The sequence below is a fragment of the Oncorhynchus nerka genome, linkage group LG24, assembly GCF_034236695.1.
Source record: "Oncorhynchus nerka isolate Pitt River linkage group LG24, Oner_Uvic_2.0, whole genome shotgun sequence".
NCBI lineage: Eukaryota > Metazoa > Chordata > Actinopteri > Salmoniformes > Salmonidae > Oncorhynchus > Oncorhynchus nerka.
Window position 1 is genome coordinate 61,296,084 of NC_088419.1, and position 27,075 is coordinate 61,323,158.

Genomic DNA, 27,075 nt, shown 5'->3' on the forward strand with positions numbered 1-27,075 from the left:
TTATTAATTTCTTTATCAATTTTATTAAAAGTTAATTACATTGTTGGCTTTTTTGTTTGCTTGGTCTTCCAGTCAGTCAGCAATCTCCAGATCAGTATGATGCCCCAAACAAGGATCCCCTCTGCTGGCCAGTCAGTGGTACTGTCTGCCATAGATATAGAACATGGTATACCCAAAGACAGCACAGTATTTTATATCTTGATATAGTTGCGCAACAGTCGGTTTTGTTGCTATACAACCAACCCTTCAATGCGGTCTGCCCTCCTGTCTCCATGACGACACAGAGGGCAAGGGTAGGGCCGGTTCATCCCATGTGGACCAGAGGGGTGACCTCTCACACCGACCAGAACCTGCACTTTATTTCAAATGACCTTGGAAATAACTGACAAATACATAGAGTCACACTAATAACTTCATATCTTCCTGGAGAGTGCCAGTGCTAAGTGATTCTCAGTACTAGCCTTTTATAGACTGCTTCTCACTGCATTCCCTTACAGCCAAGTAGCTTAATATTGACCCCATAAATTAGGCCCACAAAATAAAATAGTAAAATGTTCCGACAACATATCACAGTTAAATAAACCAATCATTCAACCAGTTAGTCAGTGGATTATTATTCAACCAGCACTCAGAATCTGCTCCCATATGTCAGTGACCCAGAAATGTATTTCAGAGGAAGACAAACGTAAAACAAAAACAAAAAAAGACCAGAGAACAGTGAAACTAGAGCAGATGTCCATGGTGACATACCTGGACTGCAGTCTGTTCTGTTATGAGCCAAAAGAGAGAAGACAGCCCAGAATCTGAAATATGAGATGGGCAGATGTATGCCAGGGGAGCAACTGGCATGTTGACACCTGAGAAACTAGAGACAGGTGAAGAGAAAGAACAGAGTGGAAGTCACTGTATTCAATCCTGGTAACAATTTCTTATAAAAACATCTCCCCACTAAAACGTTATCCTTTAGGAGGCACAGTCAGCTGTGCTCCAGGCCAATACTGTGGCTGGGAAAGATCAGTGGGGAGGAGAATAAGGGAGAGGGGGGGAATGTGGAGGCTGTCAAAGCTCATCCTTCTCCATCTGCTGGAACGCCTCTAAGTCCTCCCGCCAATCAGCCATCATGGCCTTCACTGATTTGCTGCTAGAGTCCTTGTCAACAGCAGGCTCCTCCTCTGGCTCAGGGTTACTCTTAATGGCAGGTCCCACATCCTCCTCAGGAGTCACTTCCTCATTGTCAGGAGCCAATTCGGGAGCTGATTCGTCCAGCTCCACAGTGCTCACGTGTGACCGGTCAAGAGTTGCGGAGGTGGGTGAAGTTTGGTCCTCCTCCTGAGCGTCCCCACCTGAGGAAGGAGAAAGGGGTGAGCTCAGTTCATTTTCAGATCACATTCCACCACAATAAATAAACTGTATCCTGCACAATCATCCATATAGGTTCCGAGTATCCATCCATCCATGTCCTACTCACCATGTACAGTGGGGCAAAAAAAGTATTTAGTCAGCCACCAATTGTGCAAGTTGTACCACTTAAAAAGAGGAGAGGCCTGTAATTTTCATCATAGGTACACTTCAACTATGACAGACAAAATGAGAAAAAAAATCCAGAAAATCACATTGTAGGATTTTTTATGAACTTATTTGCAAATTATGGTGGGAAAAAAGTATTTGGTCAATAACAAAAGTTTCTCAATACTTTGTTATATACCCTTTGCTGGCAATGACAGAGGTCAAACGATTTCTGTAAGGCTTCACAAGGTTTTCACACACTGTTGCTGGTATTTTGGCCCACTCCTCCATGCAGATCTCCTCTAGAGCAGTGATGTTTTGGGGCTGTTGCTGGGCAACACGGACTTTCAACTTCCTCCAAAGATTTTCTATGGGGTTGAGATCTGGAGACTGGCTAGGCCACCCCAGGACCTTGAAATGCTTCTTACGAAGCCACTCCTTCGTTGCCCGGGTGGTATGTTTGGGATCATTGTCATGCTGAAAGACCCAGCCACGTTTCATCTTCAATGCCCTTGCTGATGGAAGGAGGTTTTCACTCAAAATCTCACGATACATGGCCCCATTCATTCTTTCCTTTACACGGATCAGTCGTCCTGGTCCCTTTGCAGAAAAACAGCCCCAAAGAATGACGTTTCCACCCCCATGCTTCACAGTAGGTATGGTGTTCTTTGGATGCAACTCAGCATTCTTTGTCCTCCAAACACAACGAGTTGAGTTTTTACCAAAAAGTTCTATTTTAGTTTCATCTGACCATATGACATTCTCCCAATCTTCTTCTGGATCATCCAAATGCTCTCTAGCAAACTTCAGACGGGCCTGGACATGTACTGACTTAAGCAGGGGGACACGTCTGGCACTGCAGGATTTGAGTCCCTGGTGGCGTAGTGTGTTACTGATGGTAGGCTTTGTTACTTTGGTCCCAGCTCTCTGCAGGTCATTCACTAGGTCCCCCCGTGTGGTTCTGGGATTTTTGCTCACCGTTCTTGTGATAATTTTGACCCCACGGGGTGAGATTTTGCGTGGAGCCCCAGATCGAGGGAGATTATCAGTGGTCTTGTATGTCTTCCATTTCCTAATAATTGCTCCCACAGTTGATTTCTTCAAACCAAGCTTCTTACCTATTGCAGTCTTCCCAGCCTGGTGCAGGTCTGCAATTTTGTTTCTGGTGTCCTTTGACAGCTCTTTGGTCTTGGCCATAGTGGAGTTTGGAGTGTGACTGTTTGAGGTTGTGGACAGGTGTATTTTATACTGATAACAAGTTCAAACAGGTGCCATTAATACAGGTAACGAGTGGAGGACAGAGGAGCCTCTTAAAGAAGAAGTTACAGGTCTGTGAGAGCCAGAAATCTAGCTTGTTTGTAGGTGACCAAATACTTATTTTCCACCATAATTTGCAAATAAATTCATTAAAACAATCCTACAATGTGATCTTATGGATTTTTTTTCTCATTTTGATGAAAATTACAAGCCTCTATCCTTAAGTGGGAGAACTTGCACAATTGGTGGCTGACTAAATACTTTTTTGCCCCACCAGTCAAAAAAGTTGACATATCTACTCATTCAAGGGTTTTCTTTATTTTTACTATTTTCTACATTATAGAATAATAGTCACGACATCAAAACTATGAAATAACACATGGAATCATGTAGTAAACAATTAAAAAATTAAAATATATTTTAAAAGTAAAAATTCAAAAGGAACTCATACATCTGAGCTCTCTTTTTTGCAGGTGCATGGTAACAGTTGAATAAAAGGAGGAAAAAAAAAGAAACCCGCACACCGCTCAATAGCATCACTGTTCTTTAATAAGCTTTACGTATCAGCCTCACAGACTTCGTCAGAGCTTTTGTGCGTTTTTTAAATTAGCACACAAATAGCCCCACCCACATCCATTCCATGCATCGAATGGGGTTGAGTCGAGGGAAAATACACACACACACACACACACACATATATATATAAATAAAATGCACATCGTTATATTTGGTAGCACTTATTTGTTTTCCCTCGACTCCAACCCCATTTGATCCATGGAAAAGATGTGGGTCGAGCTGTCTACATAAGGGTGTTAATTTAAAACACACAAAAGCTCTGACGAAGGCCATGTGGATGAAACATAAGCTTATTAAAGAACAGTGACACTATCAAGAGCGCTGTGCAGTTTTCCTTTTTCTCAGATTCTTCAAATTAAATGCCTTGACAGCTTTACACACTCTTGGCATTCTCTCAACCAGCTTCACCTCAAATGCTTTTACAACAGTCTTGAAGATGTTCCCACATATGATGAGCACTTGTCTGCTTTGCCTTTGCGCTGCGGTCCAATTCATCCCAAACCATCTCAATTGAGGTCAGGTGATTGTGGAGGCCAGGTCATCTGACGCAGCACTCCATCACTCTCCTCCTAGGTCTAATAACCCTTACACAGCCTGGAGGTGTGTTGGGTCATTGTCCTGTTGAAAAACAAATGATAGTGGGACTAAGCGCAAACCAGATGGGATGGCATATCGCTGCAGAATGCTGTGGTAGCCATGCTGGTTAAGTGTGCCATGAATTCTAAATAAATCACTGACAGTGTCACCAGCAAAGCAACCCACACCATCACACCTCCTCCATGATTCACGGTGGGAACTAAACATGCAGAGATCATTCGTTCACCTACTCTGCGTCACAAAGTCACAGCAGTTGGACCCAAAAATCTCAAATTTGTGCTCATCAGACCAAAGGACAGAATTCCACAAGTCTAATGTCCATTGTTTGTGTTTCTTGGCCCAAGCAAATCTGTTCTTCTTGTTGGTGTCCTTTAGTAGTGGTTTCTTTGCAGCAATTCGACCATGGAGGCCTGATTCACAGTCTCCTCTGAAGAGTTGATGTTGAGAGGTGTCTGTTATTTGAACTCTGAAGCATCTGAGGTGCAGTTACCTCAAATGAATTTATCATCTGCAGCAGAGGTAACTCTGGGTCTTCCTTTCCTGTGGCGGTCTTCATGAGAGCCAGTTTCATCATAGCGCTTGATGGCTATTGTGACTCCACTTGAAGTCCTTGAAATTTTCCACATTGTCTGACTTTCATGTCTCAAAGTGATGACTGTCATTTGTCTTTGCTTATTTGAGCTGTTCTTGCCATAAAATGGACTTGGTCTTTACCCAAATAGGGCTACCTTCTGTATACCACGTCACAACACAACTGAATGGCTCAAATGCATTAAGGAGGAAAGAAATGTCACAAATTCACTTTTAACAAGCCACATCTGTTAATTTAAATGCATTCCAGGTGACTACCTCATGAAGCTGGTTGAGAAAATGCCAAGAGTATGCAAAGCTGTCATCAAGGCAAAGAGAGGCTACTTTGAAGACTCAAATATATTTTTCTTTGTTTAAAATCGTTTTGGTTACTAGATGATTCCATGTATTTCATAGTTTTGATGTCTTCACAATTATTCTACAAAGTAGAAGAAAGTACAAATAAAGAAAAACCTTGGAATGAGTAGGTGTGTCCAAACCTTTGACTGGTACTGTATATCTAACACAAGCACCCACACCGGTCATTCCCAGACAGAAATAGAGCAGTGTTGCAGTTCACAAGAGGCAGCGAACTATAAACAGCACGGTACTGATGAGTCATGTGCAGTACAGACCAACAGTACCATGCTCTTGATGAGTTCTGAGATTGCCAGCTATTTACACAAGACTAACCTGCACTGAGCTGCTCTACCACACACAAAATAATGGAGGAGAAGGGAAAGACGGCGATACTTACTGCTCTCCAGCAGGATGCCAGGGAGAGGTTTACCTTTGAATATGGAGGCTGCTCATCCAAAGGGTGAAGGGAAAGGAAAGAAAGAGAGCAGAGGAAAGTTACTGTTACAGTCCACTACAGGGAAGGAGAGGAGAAGGAAGACAAATGGAAAAGGAGCTGTATCCTGTATCACACAGGGTGCTCACCATCACCTGTCTCCACCAAGCTGCTACTGTAAAGTGGCCACAGGCCCACTATTTGGAGTCACCACTGAACACTGAAATACTGGCCAATTTGAAATCTTCACAGAATCAAATCTGGTCTCTAATGAGCTGAAATAAGGACCCATGTTCTGAACATGTCTCCAGTCAGTAGCACCCTCCTGTTCTGTCCAGTGGATCTCACCTCGGTCTCTGGCCTTGTCGCTCAGCAGCACCTCCACCTCCCTGTACTCCTTAAGAGCCTCCAACAGGATGTTTCCCTCCTTGTAGAACAGGAAGAGCAGGGGCAAGGTGACGTCGTCCGTGTTGCGTCCATCGCCGGCCATCTGGAAGAGGGGAGCTGTGTCACTGCTGCTGCCCTCGTTGTCATCTGTTGGGGAGAAGGAGGGGGTAGTTAGCAGGGTAAAAGAGGACCCTATAAATGGTAATATGTCAGTTTATTAAAAAGGTTATATACATAATGAAAGTGTTATGAACATGTATAAATGTCAGAAGTATGATGAGAGGTAGTGAAGCCTTCTTGAAGTAGATTTGTTTAAATTAAGATCCTGTGTTAGTTGGTCTCCTCACCGATGACGATGCCTCCGATGGCCCCAGCCTTCATGATGTGTCTTGCCTTCTCAGCGAACATACACTGCCCCCGTTGCAACAAAGCGATGCGGCCCTGTACAAAGGCAGCATTGTTCAGCTCCGCACAGCCACTGTAGGGCTCAGCCACTGTCACAAACCCACGCACCTACAGACAGACAAAGAGAGTACATGTTCAAACGTCACTCGGAACACTGAGAATAGAGAACGTCTGGCGCCTAGGGGCAAGACAGTATAAACAAACAAGCAGACAGGCGCCCATCCATTGGAAATTGGCACACTGAAACACACTCACCCCAGGGATGCTCTTGGAAAGGTCTGTGCCAAACTGTGCTGGGCCAGCGGTCAGCACCACTCTGCCGAAGAAGGGGTGGGAGATGATCTGTACGGCGCGCGGCGGGAGCTGCTCCTTCTGCTGCTGGCTGGACAGCTCCATCATCTCCTGCATGAAGCGCATCCCATCCTCTGCTGCCACAGCACTGACCGCCTAGAGTGAGGAAGTAACGGGAGAGAGAGGGACGGAGAGGGTGTTAGAGAGGAGAGGGCAGTAGATGGGGAGAGACTGAATAAGACTCATATGGGGGGGTTTGGCAGTTATCTTATGACATCATTCAAATTGATAGCAAAAACATGTCTCCCGGCTTGTATTGTGCATGATTATTTACCTGTGTAGCGTGTTGGACTAGCTGCACTCTGCCGTCCTTCAGGTGTATAAGGCTGACTCCCATCCTCCTCAGCAGCTCCAGGTGATCAGGGTTGTTGGCCATGAAGTCCTGAGCCCTCAGAGGGGGGCGACCCATCCCTGGCTCACTGGACGAGAAGGTGGAGGGCATTAATGTTCACATTCAGTATGGTTGTGACAAGAATAATATTCTGCCATATTTCAGTACAAAAAGCACTTAACATGATTCCTCACGATAGGCATAATGTCCCTTACCGGTGAAGGGCAGGGCGGGGACAGCTCTTGTCCACAGCATTTCTGATTGGATCTCGGAGGTTCCGAGGAAAGGCAGGGTCAGGGAAAAGGAGGCGTGTGTTGGGGCAGGTCCAATCAAAGTTGGAGTCATCCAGCTCTTCCTCTGACTAAGACAGGTGGGAGAGAACAAACATGACCAACTCGATCATCTGAATATTATTAGAAGTAGTATCATTAGAACTATAGTTGGTTACAGCATGTGATTTTACTATACCCACCCAAAGAGATTTGACAGAGGCAGACAGATGAGGCAGAGATGCAGCCTGTTCCGTGGAGTTGGCTGGAGGAGAGGGGGCGTGAGGGGCAGTGGACAGGGACAGGGGCAGGAGGTGAGCCTCGGTGGTGAAGATGTAGTCCTCAACATTAAACGGCAGATCTTCCTCCTCTGCAAACAGCAGGAACAGGTACTTGAACATCTCCGCCAGGAAGAAGGAGTCCATTCTGAGAGGAAGCAGGCCAAATTTGGAGCAGCAGGGTAGACACCACATAAACCAGTTTGATTTAACTACCTGCCTGGCACACTGTTGCTCAGCCACTTAAACCATCCACCTCGGTTTCCCACCCATCATTAAATGTCAGTCAGACCCTCCCCGTCCCTTGGCTATTCCCCTGGATCAGGGCTCTCACCGGTCCTCGTGGCTCCCGGTGCGAACGTCCTTCATGGCAGCAAAGCCGCAGGGGACCCGGGCAAAGCGGTTCAGGTTGTCCAGCACCGTGCGGCCTACCTCTAGGTAGTAGGGGTCTTTGGTGGCCTAGAGAGGGAACAACAAAGGCCACTGAGATCAAAATGTACAGTGCATTCGGAAAGTATTCAGACCTCTTCACGTTTCCACATTTTGTTACAGCCTTATTCTAAAATGGATTTTAAAAAATGTAAAAAATCCTCAACCTACATGAGAGCCAGTTTCATCATAATGACAAAGCGAATAAAAAAACGGAAAACGGAAATATCAAATTTACTAAAGTATTCAGACCCTTTACTATGTACTTTGTTGAAGCACCTTTGGCAGCGATTACAGCCTCGAGTCTTCTTTGGTATGACGCTACAAGCCTGACACACCTGTATTTGGGGAGTTTCTCCCATTCTTCTCTGCAGATCCTCACAAGCTCTATAAGGTTGGCTGGGGAGCGTTGCTGCACAGCTATTTTCAGATCTTTCCGGAGATGTACGATCGGAATCAGGATCAGGCTGGGCCACTCAAGGATATTCCGAGAATTGTCCTGAAGCCACTCCCTGCGTTGTCTTGGCTGTGTGCTTCGGGTCATTGTCCTGTTGGAAGTTGAACCTTTGCCTCAGTCGGAGGTTCTGTTCTGGAGCAGGTTTTCATCAAGGATCTCTCTGTACTTTGCTCCATTCATCTCTCCCTCAACCCTGACTAGTCTCCCAGTTCCTGCCACTGAAAAACATTCCCACGGCATGCTGCTGCCACCACCATGCTTCAAAATATGGATGGTGCCAGGTTTCCTCCAGACGTGACTCTTGGCATTCAGGCCAAAGAGTTCAATCTTGCTTTCATCAGACCAGATAATCTTGTTTCTCATGGTCTGAGTCTGCATAGTTCTTACCTTGTACAGGAAATAGGTGCTCTCTGCAAACTCAGGTCTAAGTGGATGCTGAGCCCAGTGTACCCTGAAATCAGTGGTGAACGCCTAGGGAACAAAGAGGGGTGTTAAAGGCTACAGCCTGAGTGAGAGAAAAAGGAGGGAGAGGAAGCAACAAAAAAATTGAGCTAACCTCTGGGAGGAAGTTGTGTTTCTTGGTGACTTGATACAGCATCTCATGGGTCTCAATGGCCGGTCGGATATCTCCCTTCAACACCTGGGGGATTCATTAACAAGGTTAGGAGGAAAATACATGTTTACATTTGTCTCCATAATCTCAGCAATATCTTTATGTACTAAAACCCCTGCTTAGGCAGCTGGTCTGTTAGTGACGCCAGGCTGAGTGTCTCACCTGCAGCCCAGGGAAGAAGGCCAGGAGGGAGTCCATCCAGGTGCGAGCAGGCAGCAGAGGCTTGTGGATGTGAACATCCAGCAGGAGAGGAGGCTGGCTGATGTACTTCATTATAGACGCATAGTGCTGGAAACACAAATAATGAGAAAATATGACAAGCTGAGGATGAGAATGGAGCATACTTTCTGTATATTGAATTCCATCATAATAAAGGCATAATAGCATTCCATGAGTTCGGCTGGAGAATGGTTACAGCGTGTGATGTCACTCACAATGTTGAAGCGCTGCAGAAAGAGGTCATCTCCCAGGAGAATGTAGGCTTTCAGCAGGTACTCATAATACGAGTCGATCCCTGCTCCAACTCCGCTGTCTGGAACAATACAACAGTGTACCGTTTCATACCTCAGAAACACTAATGGCCTATTTCTACAAGTACAGAACATCAGCGCCTACCCCCTTTGCCCATTCACTTCTACCACATCCAATACATTGTCCTTCGCGGGAAAAATCCATGTAAATCCTCCTTTATCATACTAGTTATGGCCTGGGACGGGTTCTCTCCCTCACCCCTGCGGACCCACTCTCCTGAGTGGATGTTGATGGTTGTTCCCACTAGGTTGCTGTTCCTCTGTCTCTTCTCCCACAGGAAGTTTAGGGCTCTCCGTGCATGGACCTGTGTTTGATGAAATTAATTGTAAAATTATTATTATTATTTTTTAAATCTATTTAGCAAAATATTTCATGCAAACTTAGGCATGCATGGATAAAAACAACGTAACACGGGTGGCCCTGGGACTCAAAACCCACTATCTTGACGTGGCAAGAGCCTTGCTCTACCAACTGAACTACAGAAGACCATGAATCAATATCATTCAGACACACTGGGATCTCCGAGAGTCAACAAGCTGGACTAACCCTTTAAGGTCTAGCACCGCTGCAGTCTAGTCATGCATCCGCTGTGATCTGAACACACATTTTAAAAAGTAAGAGACAAATGTCTTATACCTCAAACACAGGGTCCCCAGTGAAGCGACTCAAGGCAGCGAACTCCAGAATAATGGTACCAGCACAAGCTGTGCAGGTGTCCGTCTCTGTGCCCGTCCGAGACTCAGGACCCCTGACACCATGCTTCAAGTTTACCTGTTGAGTGGAATTATAAGGCTCAATATAGATGTCATAGACTGAAATACACCGCTGTGTTCCAAGTCATTGTCCACGTGAACTACACAGCCATAGAAAACTCTGCCTCTGAAAACTATGGCAGCTGCAAGCAGAGCACTGAAGCAGAAAATTAAATGATGCAGTCATAATCTGAGGGCTGCTGTACTCTTACCCGCTAGCCGACGGCATCCTTTTAGCTAATGTGCTTGCCAAAAGTTGCCCTCTAACCTTATGGGTGTATGTACATGCTTGTGTGGGTGTGTGTGTGACATATTATGGTAAAAACACAACAGCCGAAACCTTATGTTAAGTCTATGTATAGGCTGCATGTATAGTCAGAGCTCACCCTGGGGTAAGGCAGGCCACTGCTGGTGTTGAAGGCAGGCAGGAGTCTGAGACCCAGGTCTTTGGCCATGTGGAGCAGCTCATCCTGGTACCACTGCATGTAATGCCCTGCATCCTTCAGCATCACAGCCATGGAGTGGCCCCCTAGCAGCCCCCTGAAAACATAAGGAAAGTCACAATAGTCACAAACACACGCAAGCACACACGATGTCCAGCCAGTCAACTGGCTTTTGTATTTTCTTACCCCAGCACACGGATGTTGGTCTCAAAGACAGACACCACAACGTCATTGTCGAGTCGCACATCTTTCAGCACTCTCCTCACTGCTGCTTCAAACTCTGTTGTCTTGTTTAAGAGCTGGAAGTAAATACAGGAGGAAATCAATTCAAATCAAAGCATCCCTAAAAACAGAGACTGAACAAAACGAACAAGGCAGTTTACTGGTCGGTGATACAAACTAAAGAGATTTTACTCACCACTAGAGTGTCCAGGGTGTCGATGAGGGTGAGAGAGAACCTTAAAAACACACGGAGACAATTCAATCAAATCACTGTCCCGTATGGCGAGAAGATATCAACATAGAGACTCAAGAGTATTCCAGTGCCAACAGGACTGTTTCTCCCGTTACCACATCCTACTCAGGCCTGAAGGCAGGCAGGCAGACAGGCCCTTACATCCCCAGTGCGTCATCCACGTCTCCCCGACTGGGCTCCAGCCCACGCACCCTCCCCCGACACGTCAGAGGCATCAGCTCATCTGCTGGGTACGCATGGTCCTGGAGAACACAACCAATAAGGATCAATAGTGTGTAAATGTTGAACATATGTCAGACAATACTTGACATACAGTAGGCATAAATAAGGTTCAAGTAGTTTCCTTGCAAAACACTCTACCACACCAAACTCAATACATTCATATCTGTTCCTGGCAAATAAAGCAGAAATGTAAAACACTTGCCAAGCACTAATTTAATCTGAAAGGACCCATGAGCACCAACATGAGAAGTTCATAGGAGCATGTCAATGGAAAGCTAAGAGTCTACATAGGCATACGGTGCATTCGGATAGTATTCAGACCCCTTGACTTTTTCCACATTTTGTTATGTTACAGCCTTATTCTAAAATGGTTGAAATTATTTTTCCTCATCTACACACAATACCCCATAATAACAAAGCAAAATCAAATTGAGAAATTTTTGCAAATTTATTTTAAAAAATACAAAAACAGAAATCTCACATTTACATAAGTATTCAGACCCTTTACTCAGTACTTCCGATCAGGTTCAAGTCCGGGCTCTGGCTGGGCCACTCAAGGACATTCAGAGACTTGTCCTAAAGCCACTCCTGTGTTGTCTTAGCTGTGTGCTTCGGGTCATTGTCCTGTTGGAAGGTTAACCTTTTCCCCCAGTCTGAGGTCCTGAGCACTCTGGAGCAGGTTTTCAGCAAGGATCTCTTTACTTGCTCGATCCTGACTAGTCTCCCAGTCTCTGCCAACGAAAAACATCCCCACAGCAGGATGCTACCACCATGCTTCACGGTAGGGATGGTGCCAGGTTTCCTCCAGACATAACGCTTCGCTTTCAGGCCAAATAGTTCAATCTTGGTTTCATCAGACCAGAGAATCTTGTTTCTCACGGTCCGAGAGTCTTTTAGGTGCCTTTTGGAAAACTCCAAGCGGGCAGTCATGTGCCTTTTACCGAGGAGTGGCTTCCGTCTGGCCACTAACACAAAGGCCTGATTGGTGGTGTGCTGCAGAGATGGTTGTCCTTCTGGATGGTTCTCCCATCTCTACAGAGGTACTCTAGAGCTCTGTCAGAGTAACCATCGGGTTCTTGGTGACCTCCCTGACCAAGGCACTTCTCCCCCCGATTGCTCAGTTTGGCCGGGCGGCCAGCTCTAGGTAGAATCTTGGTGGTTCCAAACTTCTTCCATTTAAGAATGATGGAGGTCACGGTGTTCTTGGGGACCTTCAATGTTGCAGAAATGTTTTGGTACCTTTCCCAACATCTGTGCCTCCACACAATCCAGTCTCGGAGCTCTACGGACAATTTCTTCGACCTCATTGCATGTCAGAGCAAAAACCAAGCCCTGTCAACTGTGGGACCTTATATAGACAGGTGTGTGCCTTTCCAAATCATGTCTAATCAATTGAATTTACCACAGGTTGACTCCAATCAAGTTGTAGAAACATCAAGGATGATCAATGGAAACAGGATGCACCGGAGCGCAATTTCAAGTCTCGTTTCCAACGTTTCCAAAGAATTCAGGCTGTTTGAGGCAAAGGGAGGGTCTGACCCGGTACTAGATGGATGTACCTAATAAACTGTCAACTGAGTGTATATTAATATTCAGGACTCTGGTCCGGAAGCTAATTTCCAGAAATTCTATACATTCTTCCATAGGGTTTTGTACTGTGTAATTAAATACTGTTTGTAAACAGATCCTTCTAATATTGCTACTACTGTACATTGCATTTTAGTTACACTGTTTATACACTGCATATTCATGTATATACTGTAATCTTAACATAGCTCACTAATATAGCTACTGCTGTACATACCATTCTTAGTATATCTTGTGTAAATACGTATAGATTGCATTTGGATGTGTTACAGTGTTATTTGGGTTGTTAATTTATTTCGTTCCGACATTTCTTGATTTCTTGTTGTGGTTTTTGTAATCTTTTTTAAAATTATTATTATTTGTGTACTTGTTTGATATTTTACTGCATTGTTAGAAACTAGTAACACAAGCATTTCACTGCACCAGCTAGAACATCTGATAAACTGTGTATGCGACCATTAAACTTGGATTTGATCTCAGTTATATGAATGGGGCAGGTGCGGTGACGAGACTTACCATATAATTTGAATAAGCATGGTCAAACATCTCAACCACTTGGTTCCTTGAAGGGAAAGAACAAGTCAGCTTAGCTCATTCTCCTTTATTTGAGAAAGTCAGAACTTGTCACACATCTAGCCCAGAACCAGACCATCATTCTCACTCACCTCAGTTTGAGCTTCTCCTCTCGTGACATAGATTGTCCAAGCCTGCATAAGGTGCTCAGCAATAGCAGCAATGAGAACAATAGGGCCGACATTGTTGCGGGGCGAAACCACAACACTGTCCACATAGCTACAACCTGGCTTTTTCAGTCAAGTGGAACTGTAACCGATCATCACATTAATATTGGCCTAGACACCACAACACTCTCTGATAAACACAAGCACTCAGATCTCATGTTCACATATTCAGCAGTCTGTCTGCCCAATGATTATTTAACGCTTTCAAACACATTGAGGCAGTGCTGTTTATAAGGCCAACAATATTGTTACTAATAAGCTTATTGATGCCCATTTAGACACCTTTGACTCACTCCACCTCACCAAAGTCATAATGTACAAATCCCGGTTTATGGCAGTGGTGTTATAAAAGGTTGGACATACAACTGTATCTAAAACAATCAGACTCATAAGTAATATATGACAGAATGCAGGAATGCTGTATTATTATTTAAACTGATATTAGTGATCTGTCATAAAATGAGTCTTAATATCTAAGACAAAGTTATACCAAGACGTTCGCGCACACTCCTTCCTTGACTCAGTGTCAAATCCCTTACAACCGCGTTCACCTGTTGGTCACACCTGTTTGCTTTCCAGTCACTGACACGCGCGGCACCCGGACCTACATAGCGTGTGACACGTTGGCAACGCTTCAGTCAACACAAAACATTCACATACTGTTAAACCCCGCTGTCTGTGGCGTTTATTAACACATTATTGATTACTGACAGTGTAACATTCTTCAAGTCAATCTAAACAAACTCTCCTTTCCTATTAACGTTACTTGACATCAGTAAACGCTGAGCTACAGCCAGTAATACCGAAGAGGTAAATTCTCGCTTTCAGGTCAACTTAAAACTACAAAATAATTAGCTAATCATGAACTAATTCCGATAACGTAGCTGGCTACAAAGTTGTTCCGTTATCGACAGTAGCCCCATAGAGAAGATCTAGCTAAGGTTAGCTATAACAATTAGGATATCCGTAAAGCAAGCAAGACGAGAAAGCTAATATAACCAGAAAGCTAACTTTGTTGGCTGTTATTTCCTCCTTTGACTGTTCCCTTCTTTCGTCCGACAGTTGTGGAGCCTAACGTTACTAGCCAGCTAGCTAGCCAGCTTGTCCGGTAAATGACAGTCCAAAAACAAGCGAAGTATAAAAGGCGTCGAGTCCATTCCAGCCGTTGAGTTAAGCCCCTCGGGCAGTGTCTTCTGTTCTGCTTGTTATATTTGGCCGTTCTCTGTTGCCTTGAGCCTGAACCCTTAGCCGCCAACTAGACGTGAAATAAAAGCAAAGGTGCTGTTAAGATAAACGTCAACAACATCCGCATCCGGTTAGGATGTAGGTCCCTCAGCCCCTTCCAACACCTAAATGTTGTAGTTTTGTCATGCAATACTATTAAATGTACATTTATTCAGTCAGTCGTTATACATTTGGAAAGAATATGCCTTAAAAAATGTGATGGCAATATACATAAAGTTGGACGTTTGTCAGTTCCTTGAATATTGACAGACATCAGAATGAATGTCCCACCTTTGTTGGTAGTCACTACATTTCCCATCTAGCCTAGAAAAGTCATGTGCAACGTCTGGTCTCACATGACCTACTTGAGCTTTGACGTCAAATCCATGTTGAAAACTCTCTGGTAGAGGCAGAAGGTAGGGCAGGCTCTCTTCAACAAGAAAACGAAATAAAGGCTTGCATCATATTTCCACCTATTTGTGCAGGATCTACTGGAGGAACAAACAAAACGGGTAACAAAATATTTAGTACTGTATGCATTGCATGCCTAACATGATAAACTGATAGTTTAAGTTTCAGGTTGTATTGTCACGTGCACAAGTACTGTGAAATGCCTTTCTGGCTAATTCTTTCCCAACAAAGCAGTAATCAATATCCGTAGTACTATAGAGTAAAGTAGAACAAAAACACACGACCAATAGAAATAAGAAATACACGAGATCGTCAGTAAGCTATATAACGTTACAGGGGTCAGTGCCATTGTTCACTGTTTGCTTGGCAAGTTAATGTCAGTCTTAGGGAAGAGTCACTAGGCTCAATGTAGTTTGAAGAATCAGACCTATTATTGTAAAGCTATGAAATATTATCCATTCCATGGTTGTTTTCATATTGTAGTGCAGAATTATACTCTACCCACTAGGCACAGACATCAGTTCAATGTCTAATTTACATCTGGTTGAGTTGTCAGCAATTTCATCAGATTTTGTTGGGGTTGAAATTTTGTGGAAACAACATTGATTCAACCAGTTTTGGTATTCTTTTGTAGTGAAGGATTCAATTCAACTCAGGAAATTAACAGACCCCCCCCAACCAACCATGCACAGTCAGCATATTTTCTCTCACACAGCCATGACTCCCGTTGTTGGCAGGAAGGCCACTGGCCTTGTAGCTGCCACTTTTACACCTCTCACTCCTGAAGGGTAGGTGATCTAACTTGTTTTATGGGTCATGCTATGTATACATTTATGATTAGAGCTGTTGTTGACTTTACATTCTTCAACTTACTGTACTCTTTATCCAATCTCTCTCCACTCTCTCTCCACAGTGAAATCAACCTTTCAGAGATCAGACCCTACGTTGACTACCTGTTAGAGCAACAAGGTGTTAAGAGTATATTTGGTAAGAGCTTCCTCTTTACCTGGCTCCTTGAGGGGTATCCCCTCCGTTCAAACTTGTTCCCCCTCAGTTTTATGCCCCTACAGTAAATACAACGTCAAATGATTGAGTGACAGGTTGACACAAAGAAAATATCAGCTGCACTGTGTCCGCACAATGGTCAGAGTGGGCCGCAGTGTGTGTAGGTGGGTGATTAGTTATGACTCCTGGGGGGGGGGTTCCTGGGTGTGGCGTTCCTGGGTGTGGCGTGGAAGTTGTCACTGTTTTGAGGTCTGGAGACAACCCCAGTGTCTCTTGTGCATTGTTTGGGAGAGAATGCTCCCTTACCTGCTTCAACAATGGCTCATGCGGGGAAGTTGGTGCCACTGCATAGCCAAAAGCTTAGTCTCCATTTTTTAGGGCAAAGTGTTCATCTGCCTCGGGGCAACTGCTATGATGTTCCTTTATTTGCTCCGACAATCCACATTCACCAAATGGACATACATATTGACCAACAGGGTATCACGTAGCAGTGGTTGTTTGGAATGTGCCAAGCTGTCACATGTCCATGAGTTTGGGTAGTGTGCGTTTAAGCGGGGTGGTTAGAAATAGTGAACTGTGGGCCTCCGGAGTGGCGCAGTGGTCTAAGGCACTGACTCGCAGTGCTTGATGCGTCACCACAGCCCTGGGTTCGATCAGTTGAAGGGAAAAGGACCACTGCTACATCCTGACAATATTTGAGGTTACTGCTTACGTGTGAGCAGTGTCTCAAGCATAAACATGTCTCAAGCATAATTTTTAAATGTCCAGACAAGAATAAGGGGAGGGTTGTGTGGCGAAGACATGCTATAGGCACATCTCTCTCAATTTTTTTGTTTCTTTGTGCCAATTATTTGTCAATATTTTTAAATGCCCCATGAAATAAATAAATATATACACATACACACAGGCAAGAAAAAGTATGTGAACCCTTTGGAATTACCTGGATTTCTGCATAAATTGGTCATCACATTTGATCTGATCTTCATCTAAGTCACAACAATAGACATAAACATAATAACACACACATTATTGTATTTTTCTTGTCTATATTGAATACATAATTTAAACATTCACAGTGTAGGTTGGAAAAAGTATGTGAACCCCTAGGCTAATGACTTCTCCAAAAGCTAATTGTCAGGAGTCAGCTAACCTGGAGTCCAATCAATGAGATGAGATTGGAGATGTTGCTTAGAGCTGCCTTGCCCTATAAAAAACACTAACAAAATTAAAGTTTGCTATTCACAAGAAGCATTGCCTGATGTGAACCTTGCCCTGAACAAAATAAATGGAATTGTTGACTTACATAAAGCTGGAAAGGGTTACAAAAGTATCTCTAAAAGCCTTGATGTTCATTAGTCCACAGTAAGACAAATTGTCTATAAAAGGAGAAAGTTCAGCACTGTTGCTACTCTCCCTAGGAGTGGCTGTCCTGCAAAGATGACTACGAGCAAAGCGCAGAATGCTCAATGAGGTTAAGAAGAATACTAGTGTCAGCTAATGACTTACAGAAATATCTGGAACATGCTAACATCTCTGTTGACGAGTTTGCGATACGTAAAACACTAAACAAGAATCGTGTTCATGAGAGGACACATTTACATTTACATTTAAGTCATTTAGCAGACGCTCTTATCCAGAGCGACTTACAAATTGGTGCGTTCACCTTATGACATCCAGTGGAACAGCCACTTTACAATAGTGCATCTAAATCTTTTTAGGGGGTTGAGAAGGATTACTTTATCCTATCCTAGGTATTCCTTAAAGAGGTGGGGTTTCAGGTGTCTCCGGAAGGTGGTGATTGACTCCGCTGTCCTGGCGTCGTGAGGGAGTTTGTTCCACCATTGGGGGGCCAGAGCAGCGAACAGTTTTGACTGGGCTGAGCGGGAAATGTACTTCCTCAGTGGTAGGGAGGCGAGCAGGCCAGAGGTGGATGAACGCAGTGCCCTTGTTTGGGTGTAGGGCCTGATCAGAGCCTGGAGGTACTGAGGTGCCGTTCCCCTCACAGCTCCGTAGGCAAGCACCATGGTCTTGTAGCGGATGCGAGCTTCAACTGGAAGCCAGTGGAGAGAGCGGAGGAGCGGGGTGACGTGAGAGAACTTGGGAAGGTTGAACACCAGACGGGCTGCGGCGTTCTGGATGAGTTGTAGGGGTTTAATGGCACCGGCAGGGAGCCCAGCCAACAGCGAGTTGCAGTAATCCAGACGGGAGATGACAAGTGCCTGGATTAGGACCTGCGCCGCTTCCTGTGTGAGGCAGGGTCGTACTCTGCGGATGTTGTAGAGCATGAACCTACAGGAACGGGCCACCGCCTTGATGTTAGTTGAGAACGACAGGGTGTTGTCCAGGATCACGCCAAGGTTCTTGGCGCTCTGGGAGGAGGACACAATGGAGTTGTCAACCGTGATGGCGAGATCATGGAACGGGCAGTCCTTCCCCGGGAGGAAGAGCAGCTCCGTCTTGCCGAGGTTCAGCTTGAGGTGGTGATCCGTCATCCACACTGATATGTCTGCCAGACATGCAGAGATGCGATTCGCCACCTGGTCATCAGAAGGGGGAAAGGAGAAGATTAATTGTGTGTTGTCTGCATAGCAATGATAGGAGAGACCATGTGAGGTTATGACAGAGCCAAGTGACTTGGTGTATAGCGAGAATAGGAGAGGGCCTAGAACAGAGCCCTGGGGACGCCAGTGGTGAGAGCGCGTGGTGAGGAGACAGATTCTCGCCACGCCACCTGGTAGGAGCGACCTGTCAGGTAGGACGCAATCCAAGCGTGGGCCGCGCCGGAGATGCCCAACTCGGAGAGGGTGGAGAGGAGGATCTGATGGTTCACAGTATCGAAGGCAGCCGATAGGTCTAGAAGGATAAGAGCAGAGGAGAGAGAGTTAGCTTTAGCAGTGCGGAGCGCCTCCGTGATACAGAGAAGAGCAGTCTCAGTTGAATGACTAGTCTTGAAACCTGACTGATTTGGATCAAGAAGGTCATTCTGAGAGAGATAGCGGGAGAGCTGGCCAAGGACGGCACGTTCAAGAGTTTTGGAGAGAAAAGAAAGCAGGGATACTGGTCTGTAGTTGTTGACATCGGAGGGATCGAGTGTAGGTTTTTTCAGAAGGGGTGCAACTCTCGCTCTCTTGAAGACGGAAGGGACGTAGCTAGCGGTCAGGGATGAGTTGATGAGCGAGGTGAGGTAAGGGAGAAGGTCTCCGGAAATGGTCTGGAGAAGAGAGGAGGGGATAGGGTCAAGCGGGCAGGTTGTTGGGCGGCCGGCCATCACAAGACGCGAGATTTCATCTGGAGAGAGAGGGGAGAAAGAGGTCAGAGCACAGGGTAGGGCAGTGTGAGCAGAACCAGCGGTGTCGTTTGACTTAGCAAACGAGGATCGGATGTCGTCGACCTTCTTTTCAAAATGGTTGACGAAGTCATCTGCAGAGAGGGAGGAAGGGGGGGATTCAGGAGGGAGGAGAAGGTGGCAAAGAGCTTCCTAGGGTTAGAGGCAGATGCTTGGAATTTAGAGTGGTAGAAAGTGGCTTTAGCAGCAGAGACAGAAGAGGAAAATGTAGAGAGGAGGGAGTGAAAGGATGCCAGGTCCGCAGGGAGGCGAGTTTTCCTCCATTTCCGCTCAGCTGCCCGGAGCCCTGTTCTGTGAGCTCGCAATGAGTCGTCGAGCCACGGAGCGGGAGGGGAGGACCGAGCCGGCCTGGAGGATAGGGGACATAGAGAGTCAAAGGATGCAGAAAGGGAGGAGAGGAGGGTTGCGGAGGCAGAATCAGGAGATAGGTTGGAGAAGGTTTGAGCAGAGGGAAGAGATGATAGGATGGAAGAGGAGAGAGTAGCGAGGGAGAGAGAGCGAAGGTTGGGACGGCGCGATACCATCCGAGTAGGGGCAGTGTGGGAAGTGTTGGATGAGAGCGAGAGGGAAAAGGATACAAGGTAGTGGTCGGAGACTTGGAGGGGAGTTGCAATGAGGTTAGTGGAAGAACAGCATCTAGTAAAGATGAGGTTGAGCGTATTGCCTGCCTTGTGAGTAGGGGGGGAAGGTGAGAGGGAGAGGTCAAAAGAGGAGAGGAGTGGAAAGAAGGAGGCAGAGAGGAATGAGTCAACGGTAGACGTGGGGAGGTTAAAGTCGCTCAGAACTGTGAGAGGTGAGCCGTCCTCAGGAAAGGAGCTTATCAAGGCATCAAGCTCATTGATGAACTCTCAGAGGGAACCTGGAGGGCGATAAATGATAAGGATGTTAAGCTTGAAAGGGCTGGTAACTGTGACAGCATGGAATTCAAAGGAGGCGATAGACAGATGGGTAAGGGGAGAAAGAGAGAATGACCACTTGGGAGAGATGAGGATCCCGGTGCCACCACCCCGCTGACCAGAAGCTCTCGGGGTGTGCGAGAACACGTGGGCGGACGAAGAGAGAGCAGTAGGAGTAGCGGTGTTGTCTGTGGTGATCCATGTTTCCGTCAGTGCCAAGAAGTCGAGGGACTGGAGGGAGGCATAGGCTGAGATGAACTCTGCCTTGTTGGCCGCAGATCGGCAGTTCCAGAGGCTACCGGAGACCTGGAACTCCACGTGGGTCGTGCGCGCTGGGACCACCAGATTAGGGTGGCCGCGGCCACGCGGTGTGGAGCGTTTGTATGGTCTGTGCAGAGAGGAGAGAACAGGGATAGACAGACACATAGTTGACAGGCTACAGAAGAGGCTACGCTAATGCAAAGGAGATTGGAATGACAAGTGGACTACACGTCTCGAATGTTCAGAAAGTTAAGCTTACGTAGCAAGAATCTTATTGACTAAAATGATTAAAATGATACAGTACTGCTGAAGTAGGCTAGCTGGCAGTGGCTGCGTTGTTGACTTTGTAGGCTAGCTGGCAGTGGCTGCGTTGTTGACACTACACTAATCAAGTGTACCACAGAAGAAGCCACTGCAGTCCAAAAAAATTCCTCCTGACCATTGCAGGTCTGATCCACAACTACAGAAAATGTTTGGTTGAGGTTATTGGTGCCAAAGAAGGGTCAACCAGTTTGGTTTCTCAAATGACTGTCTCGCCTGGTTCACCAACTACTACTCAGACGGAGTTCAGTGTGTCAAATCGGAAGGCCTGTTGTCTGGACCTCTGGCAGTCTCTATGGGGGTGCCACAGGGTTCAATTCTCGGCCCGACTCTTTTCTCTGTATATATCAATGATGTCACTCTTGCTTCTGGTGATTCTCTAATCCACCTCTGCACAGACGACACCATTTTGTATACTTCTGGCCCTTCTTTGGGCACTGTGTTAAATAACCTCCAGACGAGCTTCAATGCCAAACAACTCTCCTTCTGTGGCCTCCAACTGCTCTTAAACGCTAGTAAAACTAAATGCATGCTCTTCAACCGATCGCTGCTCGCCTGCCTAGCATCACTACTCTGGACGGTTCTGACTTAGAATATGTGGACAAATACCTAGGTGTCTGGTTAGACTGTACACCCTCCTTCCAGACTCACATTAAGCATCTCCAATCCAAAATTAAATCTAAAATCGGCTTCCAATTTCGCAACAAAGCATCCTTCACTCATGCTGCCAAACATACCCTCGTAAAACTGACTATCCTACCGATCCTTGACTTCGGCAATGTCATTTACAAAATAGCCTCCAGCAGTCTATCACAGTGTCATCCATTTCGTCACCAAAGCCACATATTCTACCCACCACTGCGACCTATATGCTCTCTTTGGCTGGCCCTCGCTTCATATTTGTCGCCAGACCCACTGGCTCCATGTCATCTATAAGTCTTTGCTAGGTAAAGCTCCCCCTTATCTCAGCTCACTGGTCACCATAGCAGCACCCACCTGTAGCACGCGCTCCAGCAGGTATATTTCACTGGTCACCCCCAAAGCCAATTCCTCCTTTGGCTTCCTTTCCTTCCAGTACTCAACTGCCAATTACTGGAATGAATTGCAAAAATCACTGAAGCTGGAGACTCATCTCCCTCACTAACTTTAAGCATCAGCTATCAGAGCAGCTTACCAATCATTGCACCTGTAGAAAGCCCATCTGTAAATAGCCCATCCAACTATCTCATCCCCATAATTAAAAAAATAATAATCCAAGGGTTCATATACTTTATCCACCCTGCACTGTGAATGTTTTACACGGTGTGTTCAATAAAGACATATAAACGTATAATTGTTTGTTATTAGTTTAAGCAGACTGTGTTTGCCTATTGTTGTGACCTAGATGAAGTTCAGATCAAATTTTATGTCCAATTTATGCAGAAATCCAGGTATTTCCAAAGCGTTCACATACTTCTTGCCACTGTATATACTGTACTTATCTGCAAAGTTAATCCCAACCTACTCCCCCATTTAGAATGTATGGTTATGGAAATTCTACAAAAAGACACATTGTTTGGAGACCTCACAAACTGTGCAAAACATTTAACAGTTTACTGTCAATTTCTTCATTGTCTTTGTTTGGAGAGCATGTGTCCGATTTCTCCATGTTTAATGTTGTGTGAACGCGCACACTTTAGTTTGCATAGATATACCTGGCCTGTGTGCCAAGAATAGGTGTTCTAGTTAGTTCACTTTTGGGTAACCCAAGGGGAGGCTGTATCTGAGCCTGCTGGACCCCACCTGTTGGGTAACCCAAGGGGAGGCTGTATCTGAGCCTGCTGGACCCCACCTGTTGGGTAACCCAAGGGGAGGCTGTATCTGAGCCTGCTGGACCCCACCTGTTGGGTAACCCAAGGGGAGGCTGTATCTGAGCCTGCTGGACCCTACCTGTTGTGGGTAACCCAAGGGGAGGCTGTATCTGAGCGCCTGCTGGACCCCACCTGTTGTGGGTAACCCAAGGGGAGGCTGTATCTGAGCCTGCTGGACCCCACCTGTTTGGCAACCCAAGGGGAGGCTGTATCTGAGCACCTGCTGGACCCTACCTGTTGTGGGTAACCCAAGGGGAGGCTGTATCTGAGCCTGCTGGACCCCACCTGTTGGGTAACCCAAGGGGAGGCTGTTTCTGAGCCTGGTGGACCCCACCTGTGCTTTATTAGTTAAACCCTCTCATGAGGCACATTCTGACTTTTCTTTTGAATGCTGACATTTTGAATTCATAATTTTGTGTATGTGTGTATACAGTGGGGCAAAAAAGTACTTAGTCAGCCACCAATTGTGCAAGTTCACCCACTTAAAAATTAGGGGAAAAAATCCAGAAAATCACATTGTAGGATATTTAATGAATTTATTTGAAAATTATGGTGGAAAATAAGTATTTGGTCAATAACAAAAGTTTCTCAATACTTTGTTATATACCCTTTGTTGGCAATGACAGAGGTCAAACGTTTTCTGTAAGTCTTCACAAGATTTTCACACACTGTTGCTGGTATTTTGGCCCATTCCTCCATGCAGATCTCCTCTAGAGCAGTGATGTTTTGGGGCTGTTGCTGGGCAACACGGACTTTCAACTCCCTCCAAATATTTTCTATGGGGTTGAGATCTGGAGACTGGCTAGGCAACTCCAGGACCTTGAAATGCTTCTTACGAAGCCACTCCTTTGTTGCCCGGGCGGTGTGTTTGGGATCATTGTCATGCTGAAAGACCCAGCCACGTTTCATCTTCAATGCCCTTGCTGATGGAAGGAGGTTTTCACTCAAAATCTCACGATACATGGCCCCATTCATTCTTTCCTTTACACGGATCAGTCGTCCTGGTCCCTTTGCAGAAAAACAGCCCCAAAGCATGATGTTTCCACCCCCATGCTTCACAGTAGGTATGGTGTTCTTTGGATGCAACTCGGCATTCTTTGTCCTCCAAACACGACGAGTTGAGTTTTTACCAAAAAGTTCTATTTTGGTTTCATCTGACCATATGACATTCTCCCAATCTTCTTCTGGATCATCCAAATGCTCTCTAGCAAACTTCAGACGGGGCTGGACATGTACTGGCTTAAGCAGGGGGACACGTCTGGCACTGCAGGATTTGAGTCCCTAGTGGCGTAGTGTGTTACTGATGGTAGGCTTTGCTACTTTGGTCCCAGCTCTCTGCAGGTCATTCACTAGGTCCCCCCGTGTGGTTCTGGGATTTTTGCTCACCGTTCTTGTGATCATTTTGACCCCATGGGGTGAGATCTTGCATGGAGCCCCAGATCGAGGGAGATTATCAGTGGTCTTGTATGTCTTCCATTTCCTAATAATTGCTCCCACAGTTGATTTCTTCAAACCAAGCTGCTTACCTATTGCAGATTCAGTCTTCCCAGCCTGGTGCAGGTCTACAATTTTGTTTCTGATGTCCTTTGACAGCTCTTTGGTCTTGGCCATAGTGGAGTTTGGAGTGTGACTGTTTGAGGTTGTGGATAGGTGTATTTTATACTGATAACAAGTACAAACAGGTGCTATTAATACAGGTAACGAGTGGAGGACAGAGGAGCCTCTTAAAGAAGAAGTTACAGGTCTGTGAGAGCCAGAAATCTTGCTTGTTTGTAGGTGACCAAATACTTACTTACCACCATAATTTGCAAATAAATTCATAAAGAATCCTACAATGTGATTTTCTGGAGTTTTTTTTCTCATTTTGTCTGTCATAGTTGAAGTGTACCTATGATAAATTACAGGCCTCATCTTTTTAAGTGGGAGAACTTGCACAATTGGTGGTTGACTAAATACTTTTTTGCCCCACTGTGTGTGTGGTGTATATATATATTTGTAAATATTAGCGTCATCTTTGAAACACCAGCGCTGTGTAAATAAATCCAACAGTTATTTGCACCTCTACCTGCCTGCCTCCTGCTGAATCTTTGGTCTTACCACTGCTATAAGGACCCTATTTTACCCGGATACAGGGCAGCGGAGACGGGCTACAGATTTCGCGCCAACCTGTCACTTCAAAATCACTCAATGAGTCTGCGTTTGAACTTTGTTTGTTGTGGTATAGCGTAAGCTAAGCAGAATTCAATATAATTCTATTGCAAGAATGCCCAGAAATGTAGCTGCCTCGCCAACTACAACTGCCTCCTTAGTCACTTTATCCTGGCGCCGGGTCTGGCTTCCTTCTTACAGTTATTGCTCATCTTCCCCCAATTGATCTGTGCAAAGTCCTAGTGGTACTATCACTTTCCTACCAAGCTCAAGCACAGCTGTTAGTTATGCCTCTGTTCTTTTCCCCAACTGCTCCACCAGTAAATGGCACGACAGGAGAAGGCATGTCTCTCACTGTGGAGGAGAGGAAGCTGCTTGCAGTGGAGTGGTGTCATCAGGGCAAGAACAAGTAAGTCTGTGAAATGCCATTCTTGCAAACTCTAAACCCAACAAGTAAGTAATACAGAATGTGGTTATCAATTGTGTGTGTAATATGGTTTATACACTGAGTAGACAAAACATTAAGGACAACTATTTCCATGACAGACTGACCAGGTGAATCAAGGTGAAAGCTATGATCTCTTATTGATGTCACTTGTTAAATCCACTTCTATGAAGGGAAGGAGACAGGTTAATGAAGGATTTCTAAGTCTTGAGACAATTGTGTATGTATGCCATTCAGAGGGTGAATGGGTAAGACAAAAGTACCTTTTGAACGGGGTATGGTAGTAGATGCCTGGTGCACCGGTTTGTCAAGACCTGCACCATGGGCCAGCATCCCTGTGGAATGGTTTCGATACATTGTAGAGTCCATGAATAGAGGCTGTTCTTAGGGCAAAAGGAGGTGGGGGTGGTGCAACTCAATATTAAGGTGTTCCTAATGTTTGCTATGCTCAATGTATGTGGCAATACTGTTTCTCTGTGTGTGAATGAGTCACTGATTAAGCCTTGCTGGCTTCTTGGCACACTTTGATGTGTTTTCACAGGCTGGAGCAGGTGATAGTGCACGTGGGCTGCATGAGTCTGAAGGACTCCCAGGAGCTGGTGAGTCATCCCTGCCACAACCTGCTGGGACTCCTGCCTACCCATAACTAGTCTAAACTCGGCACAAGGCTTTGGAACAGCTCACAGTGTAAGGTGTCATACTATCTCCGTGTCCCCCATGCAGGCACGACATGCTGCTGAAATAGGAGCCGATGGGATATCAGTGATCTCCCCCTCTTTCTTCAAACCCGCCACCGCAGGTGGGTTGAGCATATTTTTCGGGTTGTGACGTATACTTGTGGTTCTGTTTGCTCATTACGGTATGCCTAAGCCATTCCACTCGGATCAACGTTGCAGTGAAATTCACTGTAGGGATTTCCTTTCCTTACACTGTTTCCTTCCACTGAACTCAGATGCTCTGAGGATGTTTCTCCAGGAAGTGGCTGCAGCCGCCCCAGCCATGCCCTTCTACTATTATCACATTCCAGCTGTGACCGGGGTCAACTGTGAGTACTCTGCTTTCAGTTGATATGATACAGTCGGTCACTTCTTGATGCACCTCTGCATGTGATACTCTAATATTCAGGGTTTGAATTAAAAGCATGTTGATTCTCAGCCACTCTTTTCTCCTGTCAGTGCGATCAAGGGATGTGTTGGAGGGGATAGCGAATCACATCCCCTCATTCCAGGGGCTGAAGTTCAGTGGCAGCGACCTGATGGACTTTGGCCAGTGTGTCAGCTATAGTCCATCTCACTGGTCACTCCTATATGGTATAGATGAGGTCAGCACTTCATCTTTCTCCTCCCTCTCTGTGCTTGTCTCTCTCTGTCAGTATGAAGATAACTTATCCTTAGAGCAACTCCAGTCCTCAAGTACCCCAAACAGTACACGTTTTTGTAGCCCCAGACAAGCACACCTGATTCAACTTGTCAAATAATCATCAAGCCCTCGATCATTTAAATCAGGTGTTTTTATTTGGGGCACCAACAAAAATGTGTCCTGTTGGGATACTCGATGACTGCCTTAGAGACAAGTCGTGTTCAGTATGTTATGTTTATC

The 27,075-nt window shown here is 45.6% G+C and overlaps 2 protein-coding genes across 6 annotated transcripts in view; one reads left to right on the forward strand and one right to left on the reverse strand.

Annotated features, from left to right (window-relative positions):
• On the reverse strand, positions 1–15,249 carry LOC115108366 (ER degradation-enhancing alpha-mannosidase-like protein 3). Of its 4 annotated transcripts, XM_029632601.2 has the most exons (22): positions 15,159–15,249; positions 13,495–14,824; positions 13,346–13,391; positions 11,162–11,262; positions 10,964–11,003; positions 10,732–10,844; positions 10,489–10,642; positions 9,987–10,121; positions 9,549–9,654; positions 9,254–9,351; positions 8,982–9,107; positions 8,763–8,846; positions 8,594–8,677; positions 7,655–7,779; positions 7,246–7,468; positions 6,989–7,134; positions 6,717–6,861; positions 6,347–6,538; positions 6,034–6,199; positions 5,648–5,833; positions 5,264–5,311; positions 1–1,343 (listed from the first exon to the last, which is right to left on the reverse strand). In XM_029632601.2, the coding sequence occupies exons 2-22, from the start codon at positions 13,617–13,619 to the stop codon at positions 1,060–1,062; spliced, it is 2,727 nt and encodes a 908-aa protein (XP_029488461.1). In that variant the 5' UTR covers positions 13,620–14,824; positions 15,159–15,249; the 3' UTR covers positions 1–1,059. The 4 variants fall into 4 exon arrangements, with proteins under 4 accessions (XP_029488461.1, XP_029488460.1, XP_029488462.1 ...); XM_029632600.2 differs by lacking the exon at positions 15,159–15,249 and having other exon boundaries at positions 13,495–14,883; XM_029632602.2 differs by lacking the exon at positions 15,159–15,249 and having other exon boundaries at positions 5,297–5,311; positions 13,495–14,882.
• Positions 15,220–27,075, forward strand: part of npl (N-acetylneuraminate pyruvate lyase (dihydrodipicolinate synthase)) — a 14,933-nt gene continuing 3,077 nt past the window's right edge. The window contains exons 1-8 of one of the 2 annotated variants that reach the window (XM_029632606.2): positions 15,220–15,305; positions 15,920–15,992; positions 16,118–16,191; positions 25,353–25,440; positions 26,018–26,075; positions 26,200–26,275; positions 26,429–26,521; positions 26,652–26,797. In XM_029632606.2, the coding sequence (XP_029488466.1) occupies positions 15,922–15,992; positions 16,118–16,191; positions 25,353–25,440; positions 26,018–26,075; positions 26,200–26,275; positions 26,429–26,521; positions 26,652–26,797 (606 nt within the window). In that variant the 5' untranslated portion in view covers positions 15,220–15,305; positions 15,920–15,921. Of the gene's footprint in view, positions 15,306–15,896; positions 15,993–16,117; positions 16,192–25,352; positions 25,441–26,017; positions 26,076–26,199; positions 26,276–26,428; positions 26,522–26,651; positions 26,798–27,075 lie in introns of both variants that reach the window. The other variant, XM_029632607.2, reaches the window with a different exon arrangement.